The sequence below is a fragment of the Balaenoptera borealis genome (genome assembly GCF_965194805.1).
Source record: "Balaenoptera borealis genome assembly, chromosome: 16".
NCBI lineage: Eukaryota > Metazoa > Chordata > Mammalia > Artiodactyla > Balaenopteridae > Balaenoptera > Balaenoptera borealis.
Genome location: NC_138872.1, coordinates 13,608,989 through 13,629,194, shown reverse-complemented (window position 1 = coordinate 13,629,194; position 20,206 = coordinate 13,608,989). Strand labels below are relative to the sequence as shown.

The window sequence follows — 20,206 nt, the reverse complement described above, 5'->3', positions numbered from 1 at the left end:
GAGGTTGATTCTGGATCTTGTTTGTCATTGTGTTTGATGTGCTATAGAGCAATAAGTATATACATGACCATAGTTGTTGTTGTCTGTGTCGGGTAGGAAAATGATTCTTGAGCATTCTTATGTTAGCCTAATTTTGGTGGGGTCCAGTCTTTCACTGGATTTTGAAAATGTTGGACTTGTATATTTCCTTTCTGTTTTCTCCTGTATGCATTTGTTTTGCCAGTTGTAGTTACTAGTAATGGGATATTTTCTCCAAAAGCTTATATCCATGGCCATGCAGAAACCCCAGTGTATCGATTCTCTTTGGCTGATGGCACTATAGTGACTGCACAAACAAAAAGCAAACTATTCCGAAATCCTGTAACAAATGATCGTCACGGCTTTGTCTCAACCCACTTTCTTCAGAGGTAATGATAGATTACTTTGTATTCTCATATTAAATGCAGCAGTGTTCTCGAGATGCTTTATTATTAGTGTAAAAAGGGAGAAAAATTAAGAAGAAAAGCAGGCAGTGCTTGGGTTTGCTGAAGTGCACTTAGATTCCTGAAGTATGTTTTCTTTAAGGTTATATTTTTATGTGTAAATGAGGATTTGTTCATTAAGTAATTAATTCCTGGGAAAGCTGGAGGATGGGAAGGCTAGTGGATAAAAGAATACATAAAATCTGACTACCTCTGTTACTTTTCATTTCTAATGATATATTACATTGCTTTTAGGAATTGAATTTAAAATTTGAAGGTAGACTTCAAGAAGAAATAGTTACTGTTGCTGTTGCTAATGGTAAATGAGCAACACACGAAGGAGCAGGATATTCACCCATTCATCATCTTGAGTAATTTGCAGGCGCCTCCAGGTTAACCCCTTGGTGTATGGGAACTCCTGTAAAGCCCCACTGAGATTCCAGCTAACATAGCTTTGGGCCCTTCGTGGCGCTCTGATGGTGTCACTCATTTAGATTCTGTGGCTTATTAAAAGTATGTTATTAGATTAATAACTGATCAGTGTCTAGATTATTATTGTCCCTAGGCATTGGAATGGCACCTAAGAAGTTAAGTTTCTGGGCCACTTAATTCATCCTTAAAAAAAAAAATCTGATTCAGGCTTTTAACGCATGCCTGTAATTTTTTAGTAAAACATTGTTCTGTTTCTTTGCAGGGAACAGAATGGGTATAGACCAAACCCAAATCCTGTTGGACAAGGCATTAGACCTCCAGCGGCTGGATGCAACAGTTCGGTAGGCAGCGTGAACATGTCGCCAAACCCAGGCTTGCAGATGCTGAGCAGCAGGACCTACGGCTTGGCTGAGCCCGGCACCACGGGGCAGATGAGTGGAGCCAGGTATGGGCCTTCCGGTAGCATAGCTTCAATGAACCCTGGGCCAGGCATGCAGTCACCATCTTCCTACCAGAACAGCAACTATGGTCTCAACATGAGTAGCCCTCCACATGGGAGTCCTGGTCTTGGCTCCAGCCAGCAGAATATTATGATTTCTCCTCGTAATCGTGGGAGTCCAAAGATGGCCTCACATCAGTTTTCTCCTGTTGCAGGTATTTGTGTTACATTTCCTTTTCTTTATTTCTTTTTTTTTCAGTAATTCTTTTCTTTCCATACCACTGTAATTCTTGTAAAGTTAATTCATTTTAAAACAAACTTTGAAGTGTTAAGTAGTGGTTTGTTATAGCGTCTGATAGTCTAATTCTTTTCCTGATTTTTCTCCAAATCCAGGTGTGCACTCTCCCATGGGATCTTCTGGCAATACTGGGAGTCACAGCTTTTCTAGCAGCTCTCTCAGTGCCCTTCAAGCTATCAGTGAGGGAGTAGGGACTTCTCTTTTATCTACTCTGTCTTCACCAGGTCCCAAATTGGATAACTCTCCCAATATGAATGTAAGTCAACCAAGTAAAGTGAACAGTCAAGATTCCAAGAGTCCCCTAGGCTTGTATTGCGACCAGAATCCAGTGGAGAGTTCAATGTGTCAGTCAAATAGCAGAGATCACCTCAATGACAAAGAAAGTAAGGAGAGCAGTGTGGAAGGGCCAGAGAATCAGCGGGGTCCTCTGGAAAGCAAAGGTCACAAAAAATTACTACAGTTACTTACCTGTTCTTCTGAGGACCGGGGTCATTCCTCCTTGACCAACTCGCCCCTGGATTCAAGTTGTAAAGACTCTTCCATTAGTGTCACCAGCCCCTCTGGGGTCTCCTCTTCGACGTCTGGAGGAGTGTCCTCCACATCCAATGTGCACGGGTCACTGCTGCAAGAGAAGCACCGGATTTTGCACAAGTTGCTGCAGAATGGGAATTCACCGGCTGAGGTAGCCAAGATTACCGCCGAAGCCACTGGGAAAGACACTAGCAGTACAACGTCTTGTGTAGAAGGAAACGTCAAGCAGGAGCAACTAAGCCCTAAGAGAAAGGAAAATAATGCTCTGCTTAGGTATCTGCTGGACAGGGATGATCCTAGTGACACGCTCTCCAAAGAACTACAGCCCAAAGTGGAAGGTGGCGTAGACGGTAAAGTGAGCCAGTGCAGCAGCTCCACCATCCCGAGCTCAAGTCAAGGGAAGGACGCTAAAATTAAGACAGAAACAAATGAAGAGGTAACTTGTCTTCTGTATATTCCAGCTTAGGCATTGTATTTCAGCATTGCATTTCTGTGTTAGAAAGACAATGTGTTATACACAAATTCTTACCTTCTGTTTTAGGTTTATTTAATGGAAGTTAATCTGGAGCTGTCACTTTTTTGGTAGCTCTTCTGAGCATCAGTAAAGTGTATTATGATGCAGTGTAGAAATAATCAGATATGTATGCTTTCAAATGTGACTATATCTCAGTAGCCAATTTGAAATCTTTCATGGAAGTTTTTATTGGAATGAACACATTGGGTCATTAAGTATATGGTAGAAATGGGAAAAACCTTTTGTATTAGGCAACAGAATTTTGATTTTTACCTAAGATCAAGTTTCATATACATGATCACATTCTATACAAGCATTTCCCAGACTCCTCTTGAGGAACACTATCCTGGAAGACGTTAATATGCACCTGAGAAAATTAAAGTCTTGGAGAAGTCCTATTGTTAGGATGTGTGTTTAACTTTGTTTAAACTTTGTTTAGTGTTTCCCAAATGTATTGACCAAAAGCCCTTTTTAAAGCATAGCTATGAATATCTTGTTGAACATCAGCTTATTTTTATTATTATTATTTTAAAAAATTTAAAAAAATTATTATTAATCATACATGTTTTCAGAAGTATGTGTAGAGGCAGACATCTCTGTCAGCTCATGATTCTGACTAATGTTTGCTGGAAAATATCCTGCAGTTTGAGAATTAAACATATAGGGTAAATTAAAAAATGCCCCTTTGAAAGCACCTCCAAACCCACGCATTTATCTCAGTATTTTCAGCTGTTTTTACTTTCAAGGAAGTCGTGTAGGGATAGGGGTCATGATCAGCTAGCTAGCCTCTAAGTTGGGCGTTACCATTTCAGGTAACTGTTGTGTTTTACTTGTTCCCATTTCATCTCTTGTCCTCTGATGAGTGTGTTTATACCTATGTATCTAGTAATGTTCACAGATTAATTACAAAAAATTATTTTCAGGGATCTGGAGACTTGGATAATCTAGACGCTATTCTTGGTGATCTGACTAATTCTGACTTCTACAATAATTCCATATCCACAAATGGTAGTAATCTGGTAACGAAGCAACAGATGTTTCAAGGAACTAATTCTCTGGGTAAGAAAGAACTAGATTTTATTCTTGCTGCCTTTGAACTTTTCTGCACACCTGTATGTACTCTTAATTAAAACTAGGATCCAACTTTAAAATGTGTACTCCACCTTAGTTTCTTTTACTAATTTATAATGTAGGTGATTTTAAAAGCTTTTAGGACAGTTTCCCATTTCTAACTAATATGATGCCAGTAATCACAGGGCTTATAGGAAAATGTTCTTCTCTGGTTGCTGCAGGTGAGTAGTAGGTACTCTGTACCTACTAGTACCTTTATTTGTCTTAGGCACAGAGAATTGGATTAAAAAGCAAATCAAAACCTGTCCTTTGACACTAACTTATTTTGGTGTTTGCTGGTTCTTACCCAACCTCTCTCCTATAGCTGAGTGTTTCTTGATTCATCAGTTTAACAAGGATATATTATATGTATCAATTGAAAAAGAATAATCCACAATTATCTGGAAAGGTGGTTATTCATTTTTAGTGGCACTATTTCTGAAACTGAAATGAAAAGTTAGATCAATCAAATAGGTTAGAAAAAACAAAAAGAAAAAGGTTAGGAAATTTTGTTTTATTCCTTGCTTGATTAGAAGGCAACTTGCCTGGTTACATTTAGTTGTAAAATTTTAAACTTTAAATATGCATGTTAAAGAACTTCCAGGAGTTTGAAACATTGGTAAAATTTTTACTATTAAGCGAAGCAGAATATGAATGACCATATCAGGCTAGAGAACAGTGCCTAATACTTCAGCCAACACTGAGACTCTTGTTTTTTACTTTATTTGGAATACAAGGCTTTTTTTTTTCTTTTTCTTTCTTTTTTTGGGGGGCTTAGTTATTTATTTTGTAAAGGAAGACAGTGTTTATTCTGGTAAGAAAGACATTCTTGGGTGGGTGGTATTTATGTCTTGTACTTGATTATTTATGTACTGAATCATCAGAGGATATTTATGTATTGTGCTTTTATGTTTTTTAACAGGTTTGAGGAGTCCACAGTCTGTGCAGTCTGTTCGTCCTCCATATAACCGAGCAGTGTCTCTAGACAGCCCTGTTTCCGTTGGCTCAAGCCCTCCAGTAAAGAATATTGGTGCTTTCCCCATGTTACCAAAGCAACCCATGTTGGGTGGCAATCCAAGAATGATGGATAGTCAGGAAAATTATGGCTCAAACATGGGTATGTTATTTCTTTTCTTTTTTTTTTTTAATTTTATTTTTAATTTTATTTATTTATTTTTGGCTGCCTTGGGTCTTCATTGCTGTGCGTGGGCTTTCTCTAGTTGCAGCGAGCGGGGGCTACTCTTCTTTGCGGTGCGCGGGCTTCTTATTGCTGTGGCTTCCCTTGTTGCGGAGCACGGGCTCTAGGCGCGTGGGCTTCAGTAGTTGTGGCACGTGGACTCAGTAGTTGTGGCTCCCAGGCTCTAGAGGGCAGGCTCAGTAGTTGTGGCGCATGGGCTTAGTTGCTCCGTGGCATGTGGGATCTTCCCGGACCAGGGCTTGAACCCATGTTCCCTGCATTGGCAGGCGGATTCCCAACCACTGTGCCACCAGGGAAGTCCCTTATATGTTATTTCTAATGAATATTAATGATTAAAAATTTCTTTTGGGAAAAGCAAATTTAAAATACTTAATTAGAATTAATTAACAGGTTTTTGAATAACAGTGGCATGTTTCTTTCATGAGTATTCTTCATTTATTCTGTGTCTTGGTGATTTAAACTCTCAAGGAGACTTTCAGTCCAAGACGTTTTCTTCTTTTTTTCTTTGTTTGCTGCGCTGTGGGGCATGTGGGATCTTAGTTCTCCTACCAGGGATCGAACCTGTGCCCCAGGGAAGTCCCGCAAGACATTTTCTAACCTGTAATGAATACATAGCAATAGAGGAATACCTCAGCAGTATTGCAGGTTCTGTTTCAGCCCACCGCAATTAAGTAAATATCACAATAAAGCGAGTCACGTTAATTTTTTGGTTTCCCAGTGCATATAAAAGGTAGGTTTACCCTATACTGTATTAAGTGTGCAATAGCATTATGTCTAAAAACAAATGTACGTACCTTAATTTAAAAACACTTTATTGCTAAAATATGCTAACCATCATCCGACAACATAGGGTTGCCACAAACCTTCAATTTGTAAAAAACGCAGTGTCTCTGAAGCACAATACAGTGAAGGTATGCCTATCAGAAATGTCTTAATAGTTGGCCAGCCCTATTTTTAGAATGACAAAGCACTTTTTTGTCAAGGCTCATGTGTCTAATGACTGTACCTGTATGATATAAGAAGAATTTCATTCTAATATGGAAAATACCTAATTTCTGTTTTAGGTGGACCAAACAGAAATGTGACTGTGAATCAGACTCCTTCCTCGGGAGACTGGGGCTTACCAAACTCAAAGGCCAGCCGAATGGAACCTATGAATTCAAACTCCATGGGGAGACCAGGAACGGATTATAACGCTTCTTTACCCAGGCCTGCCGTGGGTGGCTCAGTGCCCGCCGTGCCTCTTCGGTCCGGTAGCATCCCAGGTGTGAGGCCAGTGTTGCAGCAGCAGCAGCAGCAGCAGATGCTTCAGATGCGTAAGCATTCCCTTCATAAGGAAAGAAAATTAGATGTTTTAGGCTAACTTTTGCCTTTGGCTTATTTGAAAATTTATCCTTTCTTTTTGTTCCCCCAGGGCCCGGTGAGATTCCCATGGGGATGGGGGTCAGTCCTTATGGCCAAGCAGCACCATCGAACCAACCTGGTTCCTGGCCAGATGGCATGTTGTCCATGGAACAAGGCCCTCATGGGACTCAAAATAGGTGGGGCTTTATTAAGTGACCCTGTGGAAAATGTAAGCATTGGATTATCTAGAAGAGGGTGAGAGCACAGGAACAAACCTGAAAGAGCATGAGAAAAACTCTCTGTAATTGAGGTACTTATTGCCATCTGTGTGTAAAAGCGAGGCTGAGTCTGAGACAGCATGCGTTCGTGGGAGAGGGAGGAGACAGGACTGTATCTCTCAGCGAGTGGGACTGTTGAGTGGTCACACCTGGGAGCCTCCATGTGCCGTGATCGTCTCTCATAATGTAACAATCCTCCTGCATGAGGAGAGGGATAAATTAGCACCAGTTTGACAAGATAAATGGTGCGCAGAGGGTGAGCCTCAGTTTTCTGGAAAGTTCATTTTTTAGGATTGGATAATTCTTTTCTAAAATTATTTAAAACGTTTCAAGGATGAAGGTGAAAGTGAAATATAGCACGCTTTTATTTTTGTGAAAGAAAGATTGTGGATCATGTCTATTTCATTTTTTAAGTTTGGTCAGTAACTCATTGGCATGAAAGAGGCTACCTGTCACTGTCAGCTCTGACTTGAGTTCTACCATAAATTAAGCAAAGAAAAATGAATTGATCTGTTGAGTAGACAGAAGTGTAACTACATGAGCTTATTAACTTGAGTGCTTCTCTACCCAGTAGAGAACAAATAGTTTCATCACAGAATTTTTCTGAGACTGGATAAATGTCTAGCTCCATGCCCCTGTAATGTGTTGGAGAACTGTGGCATTGCTGTGGGGTTTGTATTATACTCGTATGGGGTTTGTATTATACTTGTTGATACATGAGCTCTGTGGGCCGTGTATGAAACAAAGTTAGTTATTTTGGTAGAACCCTGGGCTCAGTTCAGCATTTCCACCTTTTTTCCCATTCTTTTGTTGATTTCTCCAGCCTGCAAGTATCCTAACTACTACCACTTCTGTTCTTGTAGGGTCTTGAAAACACCACCCTCTTCATCCCTCCAATCTCCTTTCCCAAATCTCTGCTATCCTCTAAATGTCAAGGGATCTAGCAATTGCATTTTGGTGGTGGGATTGGGAGTTGTAATCTAGATATGGTGGTCGAAGATGACCTGGTGAGGTTTAAAATTGTGGGTCTTAAATTTAAATTGATGCCGTTTGTTCTTTTCTGCTACTCTGTTAGTTTATTATTTACACTTGTATTATTTGAGTTACTGCATATTAAAAATACTGTGCGGGGTTACTTTGATCTTTTTTTTTTTTAAGAGGAAAAGCACCATTGAAATTGAATCTAAGTCTCTTTTTAGGCCACTTCTTAGGAATTCCCTGGATGATCTCCTTGGGCCACCTTCTAACCTTGAAGGCCAGAGTGACGAAAGAGCATTGTTGGACCAGCTGCACACACTCTTGAGCAACACAGATGCCACAGGCCTGGAAGAAATTGACAGAGCTCTTGGCATTCCTGAACTTGTAAATCAAGTAGGTAGCAGTACTGTGGAAGTAGAAATGTGTGTGTGTGTATCTGCACGCACGCGTGCTCGCATATATCCATGAAGCCATGTACAACAGTGCCTATATGTGTATCTTTTCTTTATGTACAGCACTACATTCATGGATACCAGCATTAAATTTAGAAAATATACTTTATAATTGTGATAGAACTTCCAGCAACTTACTGTTTTATAAAGATGTCAAATTTTAGGCAACCATAGAAATGATCCAGTAAAACTACTATACAGTTTTTAAAATGCTGCTTTTTGCTTATGTTAGTTGAATCCTCATTTTTATAATTACCTCTTTCTACTCCCTGGACAACCAGTGTATACTCTGAGGAGGCAAGCTTTTTTTGTTTTAAACAAAATCTGTTTACACTGGTAAATCTGTGAATATCCCAACAACATCATCTCCTATTCCTAGTTACCTATTCAGCCTTATGAAAATATGCCATTTACAAATCTGTATTTTTTGAAACATAACATTTTGTAGTGGATCTTTTCATTATAGGATGTGTGTTTGGGGGCACTTGTGTAAGTCTGTGTGTTTAATGATAAGTGGGAAAGATCCTCAGGGTTCTCAGGCTTTGTTGGGGAGACAAATGTGTATAAAAAGAATTACACTTCAGTGTGGCAGACACTGCACAGAACTTTTTAAAGGGTGGTTGAGAAACACGGAGCAGTGATGATGTACACCTGGGGGTACCAGCCACCTGTGACCCTGACCGAGGAGCCGTGTCTGACCTGGGTGGGGGAGGAAGTGAGGGTTACATGAGGACCAAGAAGCTTTAACTGCCACTAGAATTTTTTTTTTTTTGGTCTGTGTCGGGTCTTAGTTGCGGCACTCGGGATCTTCGTTGAGACATGGCGGTGCAGACTCTTCGTTGTGGCACGTGGGCTTCTCTCTAGTTGTGGCGTGCGGATTTTCTCTCTCTAGTTGTGGCGCGTGGGCTCCAGGGTGCGTGGGATCTGTAGTTTGTGGCACACGGCTCTCTCATTGAGGTGCGTGAGCTCGGTAGTTGCAGTGCGTGGGCTTAGTTGCCTCGCGGCACGTGGGATCTTAGTTCATCGAACAGGGATCGAACCAGCGTCCCCTACATTGGAAGGCGGATTCTTTACCACTGGACCACCAGGAAAATCCCCTAGAATTTTATTTAAGGTGGAAATAGTTTTCTTTGTCTTCATGTAAAATAGTTAATGATCCTTATATAAAAATCTGACAATCACAAAAGTACATATTTTTTAAAAAAGTTGAAAATCCTCCATAATCTTGGCACAAAGAATCATAAGTAACTTTTGTGTGTATATTTTAAAAAAAAAGGAAGCAGACGTTTAAAATACTTTTGTGGCCTGTTTTACTTTATGAAAGTCATAGTCAATCATCTTTTTTGTTTAATGTATACATCTTTAATTTTAATGGCCAAATAGTATCCGTCTTATTGAACACTATTTAACCAGTTATCTACTGATGAAAATTTAATTGTTCCTAAATACTTTGTTATAATTCTATGAATTACTTACATCTTGTTCACTTTGTCTGTTGTCCTAGCTACAATCCAAGAGAAAGGATGATTGGGTTGGAGGGCTTATTTTAGAGATTTATCTACATACTCTCAGGCAGTTTTCCTGGATGATCATATAGCTGCTTTTCCACAGCAGGGTGTGAGGACTCCAGTCCGTCACCCTCACCAGCACTGCTGCCATGGCCCACGAAGACGAAAGAACCCACAGTGTGGAAGAGCAAGTGACGGAACAAATATTGAGCATGATTATTCTTTCAGATCCTTGCCAGTCTGATGGGCAACAAAGATTCTTGTTTTAATTTGTATTTCTTTCGTTAGCAAGATTGAACATATTTTATATTTTTTGGCCATTGAGATGTGTTTAATAGTCTAATAGTTCTGATGGGGTTTTTATTTTGTTGATCTGTAGCGATACTTTAGTTACTGATTGTTGATTCCTTCATTTAACAAATATTTGTCTTCTATATGCCAATCAGTCTTTCCTTAGAGACTGAAGAGCAATAGTGAACAACTTATTTCCTGCTCCCAGAACTCGGGCAAGGAACCACACAGATAGAAGTAGACATGGTGAAGGAGAGGTTACGAGGAAAGGCATGTGATGCTGTGAGACCTTTAAATAAAGGGACCTTTTCTTAGGATAGGGTGGGATGTCAAAAATTTTCTCTAAAAAAGCATGTTTGCAGGATGACTGTTAACCTGTCTATATTGTATATTGTAAATAGTTTGCCCAGTTTTTTTTTTAAAATGATTTTTAAAAAAAATTTATTTATTTCTATTTATGGCTGTGTTGGGTCTTCGTTTCTGTGCGAGGGCTTTCTCTAGTTGCGGCAAGTGGGGGCCACTCTTCATCGCGGTGCGCAGGCCTCTCACTATCGCGGCCTCTCTTGTTGTGGAGCACAGGCTCCAGACGCACAGGCTCAGTAATTGTGGCTCACGGGCCCAGCTGCTCCGCAGCACGTGGGATCCTCCCAGACCAGGGCTCGAACCCGTGTCCCCTGCATTGGCAGGCAGACTCTCAACCACTGCGCCACCAGGGAAGCCCGTTTCTTTTTTTTAATATAAATTTATTTATTTTTGGCTGCGTTGGGTCCTCATTGCTGCACGCAGGCTTTCTCTAGTTGGCGGCGAGCGGGGGCTACTCTTCATTGTGGTGTGCGGGCTTCTCATTGCAGTGGCTTGTCTTGTTGTGGAGCACAGGCTCTAGGCATGCGGGCTCCGTAGTTGTGGCTCGCGGGCTCTAGAGCGCAGGCTCAGTAGTTGTGGCGCATGGGCTTAGTTGCTCCGCAGCATGTGGGATCTTCCTGGACCAGGGCTCGAACCCATGTCCCCTGCATTGGCAGGCAGATTCTTAGCCACTGTGCCACCAGGGAAGTCCATCCAGTTTCCTTTTAGTGGGGGCTTGTTTATAGTTTTGTTCTTTAGTTTAAAAATGTGTTTTCAAAACCAGGATGATGAGATAAAGAATAACTGGGGACTGACTTGAATAGTCAGGAAAGGTTTTCCTGGAGAGATGACATGTAAGCTGACACCTGAAGGATGAGAAAGAGCTAGCTAGGCAAACAGCCTAGGGAAAGAACAATCCAGAAGAGGTACAGCTAACTCAGAGTTGCTTAGGCAGGAAAGAGCTTGCGGGTTCTAGGAAGTGGCTGAGGTTGGTGAGAACGGAGAGGGAGCTGTGTGAGATGACGTTGGGGAGGTACATGGAGGCTAGGTTCTACAAAGCTGTCTTAAGAGTTTGGACTTTTTCTGTGTATTGGGAAGCCATGGAAGGATTGTAAGCAGGGTAAGGATGAGACCAGTTTTCCTTTTTTGTTGTAATTAATTTTTATTTTTCAGCAAAGTAATCCATTTTTAATTTAAAAATAAAATGATAGGAAAATATGCTTACTGAAGAACCACAGTTCCTTTGCCCCACTGCGAGATGGTGAAACTCACCTCTTTATTTTGGTAATATTTCTAAGAAATATGATTATGCAGCTATTTCTTTATCAACTTCAGTCTATATCTGTTGATTTCCAGATATGATAGTTGACTACACGTTCGTAGTCCCTTATCTTAGAACCTTGACATCAGATATGCTTTGGAATTCAGGAATTTTTGGATCTTAGAAGGGTAAAATTGTGCATGGGTACCATATATTACAAAATACTCTTGATAGAGTTTCGAGCAATACTGTAATTTTTGGGCAATAGCCTGTGATCAAACGTGCTAATACTTCTACAGCAAAATACATAATCACACTAAGTGGGATATTATAGAGATTATGTGTTGCTTCGTACAAGTTCAGGCCAGGTTTTGCTGTTAAATACATTTGGTGCTAATGAAAAACTGTTAGTCTTTTGTAAAGAATTAAAAATTTTTTGGAATTTTAGGTAAGAAATCGTGGATCTGTATTTATACCCCCTTCCTCTAGTATGTACCCTCACACCCATACCCTCTACATACGCGTGGGCACGTGCAGTCTCTCCCCTCAAGCTGACTATGTCCCTTGTTTTTAAATAAATAGGTACCCTGTATTTACATCATTTTGGCTCATTGCTGAGCCAGGTGTAGTTGCATAGGCTTTTGTTTTTGGTTTGTTTGTTTGAGTTAATTGCCTTGTCTTTTCATTTGCTTTGTTTTCTACATACTGCTAAAAGTTTCTCGTACTTTTTTCTTCTTCTTCACATGTTCAGACACATTAGATAATTTCTCAGTTCTTTCTCTCCCTGTTATAGTTCCATGTCCCTCTGTTTAACTCTGCCCTTTTGAGGCTGCTCTAGAAATTAATAATTGTCACTCTTCTCCTGTGTTGGATCCTCAGTTTCCTGAATCTCAAGTCATTTTCTTTCTTGATTTACTCCTTTGCTGAAACAAAATTTCTGTTAACTTCTCTGTCCCCGCAATTTTTGGGTCCTTCTGTGTTTGAAAATGTCTTTATTCCATCCACCCCACTGCACCTCTGGCTGCCGTGTATTAAATTCTAAGTTGAAAATAAGTTCCTCTTAGAATTTTGAAAGAGTAGTTCCATAGTTTTCTGGCATCCAGTGTTGCCACTGAGTCGTATTGCAGTCTGATGGCTGAGGGCTGCCCTGGTCTGTACCCAGCCTCCTAACCAGCCCCCTGTCTGGGCGCCCTCCCTGGCCTTCTGCTGTCCCCAGTGGAGTGCTGCCTTGTCTCCATGGGAGACACGACTCAGTCCTCAGGTGGGTTTTCTCTGCAGGCACGCGGGTCTCAGTTTCTCTGCTGTGTTGAGTTGCTTACTCCTCCCTACACTTTCTGTCTTCCAGATGCCTGTTGAAATTTTTTATCTTGTTGCCTTCAATACTCTCTTTTTTTGGGGATAAATACTACCTTTTAACTTGTTTGCTGTCATTTTAGCAGGGTTAGCAAGAGAAATATAGAGTATATTATGGTCTGATTTACTTTATAAACAGAAATGTCAGATTGCTGTCTGGAGGAGGGAATTGGTATTATGGCACAGAGTAGACGCACAGATAGCAGGGAGATGTCTTGGGAAGGGTCATGGCAACGGAATGAAAAGAAGGGAAGGCTATGCGACGTGTCACGGAGGAAAAGCTGACAGGACTTGCGCCCTGTGTGCACACATATGCACTTGCACACTTGGGAAGGGAGACTGTGAGGAATCGGAGTTGCTGGCGTTTAGTTCTGGGTGAATGGTGTTGCCATCTATTGTGATGTAGGGAAGCTTGGAGAAGAATCAGGGTTTTTTTTTGTTGGAGGGACTGTTGATAATCACGCCTTCTGTTCTCTACATGGTAAGTTTGAGATGCCCAAGACGTCCAGGTAAAGATGTTGAGTGGGCGCCTGTATGAGCACAGTTAGAGAGTCCGAGGCATTGGAGCTGGAGAAAGAAACTTGGCAGTTGTCACCAGTGGATGAGGAGACCAAGTAGAAAAGGTAGCGAGAGGAGAGAAGAGGGCCTAGGGCGGATGAACTCTTAACATTCCTCCAAGGAAAGGCCTGAGATGGGGGAGAAAATAGAGAGTGGTGTCACTATCGCCGCGGGGTGAGATGTGCTTTAGGATGAGACTTGGTGAAGGTGTCAACTGCACACTTGGCATCCTGTGCCGAGGACGAGAAGATAAAGGTGGATGCAGCACCTGCCTGGCTCTTCTTGTCTTAACATGGCAGGCTCTCCCCTCCTTCAGAGTATTTATTTTTACTTCTTTTTCTGCTGGACATTACTTTGTATGCATGGTTAGCACGTAGAGAAGTGATACCTGGCATATAACACACTTAATAACTACTTGTTGAATTAATAGGTTTCTTTCTCCTTCTCATGTACAAATAGTGGATGACTGACCACCTTTAGGTTTTTTTTTTTTTTTTTAAATAAATTTATTTATTTATTTATTTTTGGCTGCGTTGGGTCTTCGTTGCTGTGCACGGGCTTTCTTTAGTTGCAGTAAGCAGGGGCTACTCTTCATTGAGGTACGCGGGCTTCTCATTGCGGTGGCTTCTATCATTGCGGAGCACGGGTTCTAGAGCGTAGGCTCAGTAGTTGTGGCGCGTGGGCTTAGTTGCTCCGCGGCATGTGGGATCTTCCCGGACCAAGGCTCGAACCCGTGTGCCCTGCATTGGCAGGCGGATTCTTAACCGCTGCGCCACCAGGGAAGCCCCACCTTTAGGTTTTCTTCATGTGGTGAATACACCTCAGGGGACATGGGCTGTTGTTAATTTACCTGTCTCTACTATACTCGCCTCTTGTCACCTTCAAAAGCATTCTTGTGCAGATGATATGAGAATTCATTGATCACAGTGACTTTTTTTTTTTTTAAATTATTATTTATTTATTTATTTATTTTTGGCTGTGTTGGGTCTTTGTTTCTGTGTGAGGGCTTTCTCTAGTTGTGGCAAGCGGGGGCCACTCTTCATCGCGGTGCGCGGGCCTCTCACTATCGCGGGCTCTCTTGTTGCGGAGCACAGGCTCCAGACGCGCAGGCTCAGTAGTTGTGGCTCACGGGCCTAGTTGCTCCGCGGCATGTGGGATCTTCCCAGACCAGGGCTCGAACCCGTGTCCTCTGCATTAGCAGGCAGATTCTCAACCACTGCGCGACCAGGGAAGCCCAATCACAGTGATTTTAATTGATTTATTTTACACTTGGCATGGGAGGTCAGTGTTGGTACAGAAATCTTGTCTGGAACAAATAGTATTTCTCCAGGTACTCAATACATTGTAGATATTTGGCTCAGAAAATATTTGAGTGTCTCCCTGTGTGAGACCCTGTGCTCCATAAGCACTAGTACACAGCTATTAAAAGATGGTTTGGGGCTTCCCTGGTGGCGCAGTGGTTGAGAATCTGCCTGCTAACGCAGGGGACACGGGTTCAAGCCCTGGTCTGGGAAGATCCCACATGCCGCGGAGCAACTAGGCCCGTGAGCCACAACTACTGAGCCTGCGCGTCTGGAGCTTGTGCTCCGCAACAAGAGAGGCTGCGACAATGAGAGGCCCGCGCACCGTGATGAAGAGTGGCCCCCACTTGCCGCAACTAGAGAAAGCTGTCGCACAGAAACGAAGACCCAACACAGCCAAAATTAAATAGATAAATAAACTAAAAAAAATTTAAAAAAAAAAAAAAAAAGATGGTTTGGTCTCTGGTCTCATGGAATTTAAGACAATAAATTTGATTTCGCTTTTGGAATTCTGCAACATCATTGTTCACATACATTGACTTATATTTTTCACCTTCTTTAAAGCATTGTATTTCTGTTGCTTTCCCACATGTACTTTACTGTTCATTTATGTGTTTGATGTTTAGGGACAAGCTTTGGAGTCCAAACAGGATGCTTTCCAAGGCCAAGAAGCGGCAGTAATGATGGAGCAGAAGGCGGCATTATATGGGCAGACGTACCCGACACAGGGGCCTCCAGTGCAAGGAGGCTTTCATCTTCCGGGACAATCACCACCTTTTAACTCGATGATGAATCAGATGAACCAGCAAGGCGGTTTTCCTCTCCAAGGAATGCACCCCCGGGCCAACATCATGAGACCCCGGACAAACACTCCCAAGCAACTTAGAATGCAGCTTCAGCAGAGGCTGCAGGGCCAGCAGGTAACCAGTCACACGTCCAAAGCAACTTTCCCTTCGACCTCCTCCTCTTTCATTTGTTTTTGGACTGTGTTCTTTCAGGGCTCTTGCCACTGGCTCTCTATCCCTCGTCAACTAAAGAAATTCCTTTCGTTTTCATTTCTGTGTAACATTTTATTTGTATGGATGGTTCCTCGCTAGGGAGTGGTTGTACTAGAATTGGATACCTTTCTATAAGGATATTCTGTTGTACAGGTTGAAAAATAAAAAATGTCAGGATTGCTCTTGGGGGAGAGGAGCGCTTCTTGATGGCTTCCTAGTCTTAGAGGTAGATAATTTCTATTATTAAAAAAAGTCCTTAATGTTAATAGCCAGATGTTGAAACCTTATTGATTTGAGCAGTTTAAGGAACCTCTGCTTTCTAGATGTGTTATATACAACTTGAGCTCTTTTAATATTTTTTTTCCGTTGTTTCCTTCGTAACACATTTTTAAAACTTTATTTTTATTTTGTATCTTGAGTGCACTGAGTTCTTAAATGTGGGGGAATCGAACCACATAAGCAGATAAGTGAATTGAGAATCCAGTGAGCCGGAGACTCTTCCAGTGTATTAATGTTCCTAAAAGTCAGCGTAGGTACTCAGGAAAGCTGTATTAATGCGTTCATGGTATCACTTTTTACCATTTCTTTCCACTAAAAATCACCCAGGAAAAGGTAGCAGAAGTAGTTTTTTCCAGTGTTACTTTGATCAAATTAAAGCTATTTCCCTAATAGCCTAAGTAATCCCAGAGAAAATCTGACTTTATAAATCCTTTGGGTTCCTGTGGAAGACATTCTTTAAGCTGCAGAATTGCACTTTCACTTTTCTGCCTGTTGCTGAACATGAAGGCCTCACATGGCAGCCAAGGGCTTTCCAGCACCAGCCTTTTTGAAATGTGAAAGTGTACCGGTTCAGCTTAGCCATGACTTAGCCTGGTTAATGGGTTTAGAGGTGTCATCATGACCTCGCTGGGTGGTGCCAAGGGTGTGGACAGCTGTTTGGGCTCATTAACGTGCTCCACTTGCATTCTCACCACCCTGTGTCTCCCCAGTTTTTGAATCAGAGCCGTCAGGTACTTGAAATGAAAATGGAGAACCCCACTGCTGGTGGGGCTGCGGTGATGAGGCCCATGATGCAGCCCCAGGTCAACTCCCAGGTGAGAATCAGTCTCTCCGTGTTCAGGGCTGAATGCCCCGCACAGGGCTGGGCCCATGCTCGGCTCTCAGTAAATGTTTATTAAACAAAGACGTACATAATCCCAGATTTCTTGTGTAAGAACCCATCCCATGGTCCCATCACACTTTTCTTCTTCCCTTTGTCTCTCCTACTGGTAACTAGGAAGAATCAGAGGAAGAGAGGTTCTTTTATTAAAAACCACTGATTCATGTTTTTAAAGTTAATTCCCCGGGGGTGGGGTGGGATGAATTGGGAGACTGGGATTGACATATATTATACACTATTGATACTGTGTATAAGAAAGATAACTAATGAGAACCTGCTGTATAGCTCAGGGAGCTTTGCTCAGTGCTCTGTGGTGACCTAAATGGGAAGGAAATCCAAAAAAGAGGGGATATATGTATACATATAGGTGATTCACTTTGCTGTACAGTAGAAACTAACAGAACATTGTAAAGCAACTGTACTCCAATAAAAATTAATAAAAAAATCGATTCCCTTTGTGATCAGTTGCTGTGTTGTGAAAACAGCTACCATTTACTTTTCAGGGATTGCAAATAACAAATCTGTAAACTTTTTTCTGTTCCTGGATTGTGAAACCACATGCTCACTGGGTAGAATTTGAAATTATAAGAAGTATAAAGAAGAAAATAAATAATTTATAATCCCACTCTCAGTGACAGCCTCTGAGATGACCTGACTTCCCATAGTGGGAGGAATGCTGTTAAAGTTCTGTCTGCCTCCAGTGCATGGTGGACACTATATTAAGGCATTTCCTTAGTGTGCACAAGGCAGATGACTACACGAAAATCCCTACTGTGGTTTGAAATATTGTTAAACAACAACAATTCTGAAATGCCTAGTTTTCGCTGTTAGACCTACTCGGAAGTACCGATACCTATATATTTTCTTGATAGTCAGACCTCCTGTATAAGCTGAGCTAGGATGCTTTCCAAAAAGAGGATAAGTGTTTGCTTTTTGGTGGTGATCTCTCCCAGCTGGCAAATCAACAGGTCAGCTTCCTTGTTCAGTGCTTTGATCACGTCACCTCCTTACCCTTCACTTCTTCTGTCAGAAGGTTTAGAGAGACTACAAGAGCTTCTGGGATGGATTCCTGCTTCTCTGAGTATAACCCCATCCCTTTGTTTTTGGCTTCCCTTTTTGTTTCTCCCCCAAACATAGTCTCATGCCTGCCCCTTTTCTTCTTGCTGTTTTATTTCATAGTTTTTGAAAAGTTTGTCCTCAAATTCTACTCCTACATGTTCTCTCACTTTGAGGAATGTTTTCTAACTATGGCAAAACCCGATGACGTGTCTGCTTTCGTCCCCCAGCCCCCAGTAATTTCCACGTCCCTGTTCTGCTCCCCCAATGCCCATACCCACACTGAGCCAGAAAGCCTTTACCATAATGAGAATTGTGCGTTTCCTTTTTTGTAATTATATAGAAAGGCATTGGGTGTTTTTTCTTTCTGATACCTCATGTGTCATGGGGGCACTGTATGTATGAAATTGGCTAGCTCTTGCCACATGTGTGTAATTGCGTTCTTTCTCGGGCATTAGCAGGGTTTCCTTAACGCCCAGATGGTCGCCCAGCGCAGCAGAGAGCTGCTGAGTCATCACTTCCGACAGCAGAGGGTGGCGATGATGATGCAGCAGCAGCAACAGCAGCAGCAAACCCAGGCCTTCAGTCCACCCCCTAACGTGACTGCGTCCCCCACCATGGACGGAGTCCTGGCAGGGCCTGCCATGCCACAGGCTCCACCCCAGCAGTTTCCATATCCACCAAATTACGGTAAATTTGTCAGGGATAATAATGTCTTCCCCAAAGTAACATTCCTACGGCTGTGAGAGTCACTAGGTCTGTTGTGTATTAAAAACAAATGCTATTCACTCTCTTGTTATTTCACGAGAGAAACAAAATTAATTAAAAAATAACAGAACAAAAATGTCTACTGCAGTGCACAGGTGATCGTCATTGAGGTAGATGATCTATCATAGTTCAGGTTTTTTCCCCCCGGGTCTTGTTTTTACAGTTCCCCACATCTTAATTTGGAAGAAAGACTTACCAGGTCCCCTCCAGTATGTCCCAGCGTAGTAGAACTCTGCCATCTCCGAACAGTGAGAACAATGCACTGTGTGGGCTTTTTGAGTTCCTTTTCTTGGTGGCTTGGGCATATTAATTACAGCCATGCCTTTGTGAGGTTCCAGGAACGTGGTGGGAGTGGCGCTAGAGGTATCTATTGCAGAGATGACATTTGAGGATGCGTCCCTGTCAGCTGGGGACACAGCTCTTTGCCCTCTAAAGGGGGGTGGAGTGAGGAGCAGCGTGGTGTATGGTGTCCTTTTCATACAGAAAGCTCACGGAAGTGACTGCCCTTCGGGGGATCCACCCAGTGTGCATCTCTGGAGTAAGCCTGTTGCTCTAGTTGTCACCTTGGTGAGAAGCAAGAATTACTGGCAGGCAGCATCTTTATACCTTGTACTTAACACATTCCCCCACCTTTACAAAAGAACCTCAAGTTACTATAGAAAGCTGATATTCTAAGGAGGTAGCATTTGAGCATTGTAATTTCTTTTTCTTCTTCTTTCTTTTTAAAGGGATGGGACAACAGCCAGATCCAGCCTTTGGTCGAGTGCCTAGTCCTCCCAATGCGATGATATCATCAAGAATGGGTCCCTCCCAGAATCCCATGATGCAGCACCCTCAGACCGCACCCATGTATCAGTCCTCGGAAATGAAGGGCTGGCCGTCAGGAACCCTGACCAGGAACAGGTGAAGAACGGGGAATTTTTTTTTTTTTTGGCTGGGCCGCTTGGCTTGCGGGATCTCAGTTCCCTGATCAGGGATTGAACCCAAGCCCTCGGCAGTGAAATTGCAGAGTCTTAACTACTGGACTGCTGGGGAATTCCCAGAATAGGGACTTCGTAAAAGTCGGCCACATTCTAGTGCCAGAAATTCAGGGAATTATTAGTCTCTGTTTTTCAGCCAAGCCTGTTTGGATGGGGAGATGAAAGGTCCTAGGCTTACATTAGAGAGTGTGTGATTTGGCTCCTCTGTTTTGAGAAGCCTTCCTACTGTGTGCATCTCCACGAGGGTAGTGAGTACAGACAGCTGTGAAAGATAGAAGGCAGGCTGTCAGAGTTTTCTTGCTCATGTTGTTCTCTGCTTGAGTACAGCGACATTGACAAAATTGCGGTAGTCTCTGTGTGCATGTCCTGTGTTGTGAAAATGACCCAGGAGGTAATTTCCTGCTTTGTTTACAGCTCTTTTTCCCAGCAGCAGTTTGCCCACCAGGGGAATCCTGCAGCATATAGTATGGTGCACATGAATGGCAGCAGTGGTCCCATGGGACAGATGAACATGAACTCCATGCCCGTGACTGGCATGCCGATGGGTCCTGATCAGGTACGGGGTGGGGGGATCTGTTCCTTACCTTTCTCAAAAA

General features: G+C 42.3%; 1 protein-coding gene across 2 annotated transcripts in view; it reads left to right on the top strand.

Moving 5' to 3' along the window:
- Nucleotides 1-20,206, top strand: part of NCOA3 (nuclear receptor coactivator 3) — a 123,999-nt gene that overhangs the window by 100,037 nt on the left and 3,756 nt on the right. Inside the window, exons 10-22 of one of the 2 annotated variants that reach the window (XM_082361133.1) lie at nt 260-407; nt 1,156-1,547; nt 1,726-2,597; nt 3,599-3,734; nt 4,708-4,902; nt 6,048-6,299; nt 6,398-6,524; nt 7,805-7,976; nt 15,276-15,569; nt 16,637-16,741; nt 18,324-18,552; nt 19,359-19,533; nt 20,025-20,166. In XM_082361133.1, coding sequence (XP_082217259.1) covers nt 260-407; nt 1,156-1,547; nt 1,726-2,597; nt 3,599-3,734; nt 4,708-4,902; nt 6,048-6,299; nt 6,398-6,524; nt 7,805-7,976; nt 15,276-15,569; nt 16,637-16,741; nt 18,324-18,552; nt 19,359-19,533; nt 20,025-20,166 — 3,239 coding nt within the window. Of the gene's footprint in view, nt 1-259; nt 408-1,155; nt 1,548-1,725; nt 2,598-3,598; nt 3,735-4,707; nt 4,903-6,047; nt 6,300-6,397; nt 6,525-7,804; nt 7,977-15,275; nt 15,570-16,636; nt 16,742-18,320; nt 18,553-19,358; nt 19,534-20,024; nt 20,167-20,206 lie in introns of both variants that reach the window. The other variant, XM_082361132.1, reaches the window with a different exon arrangement.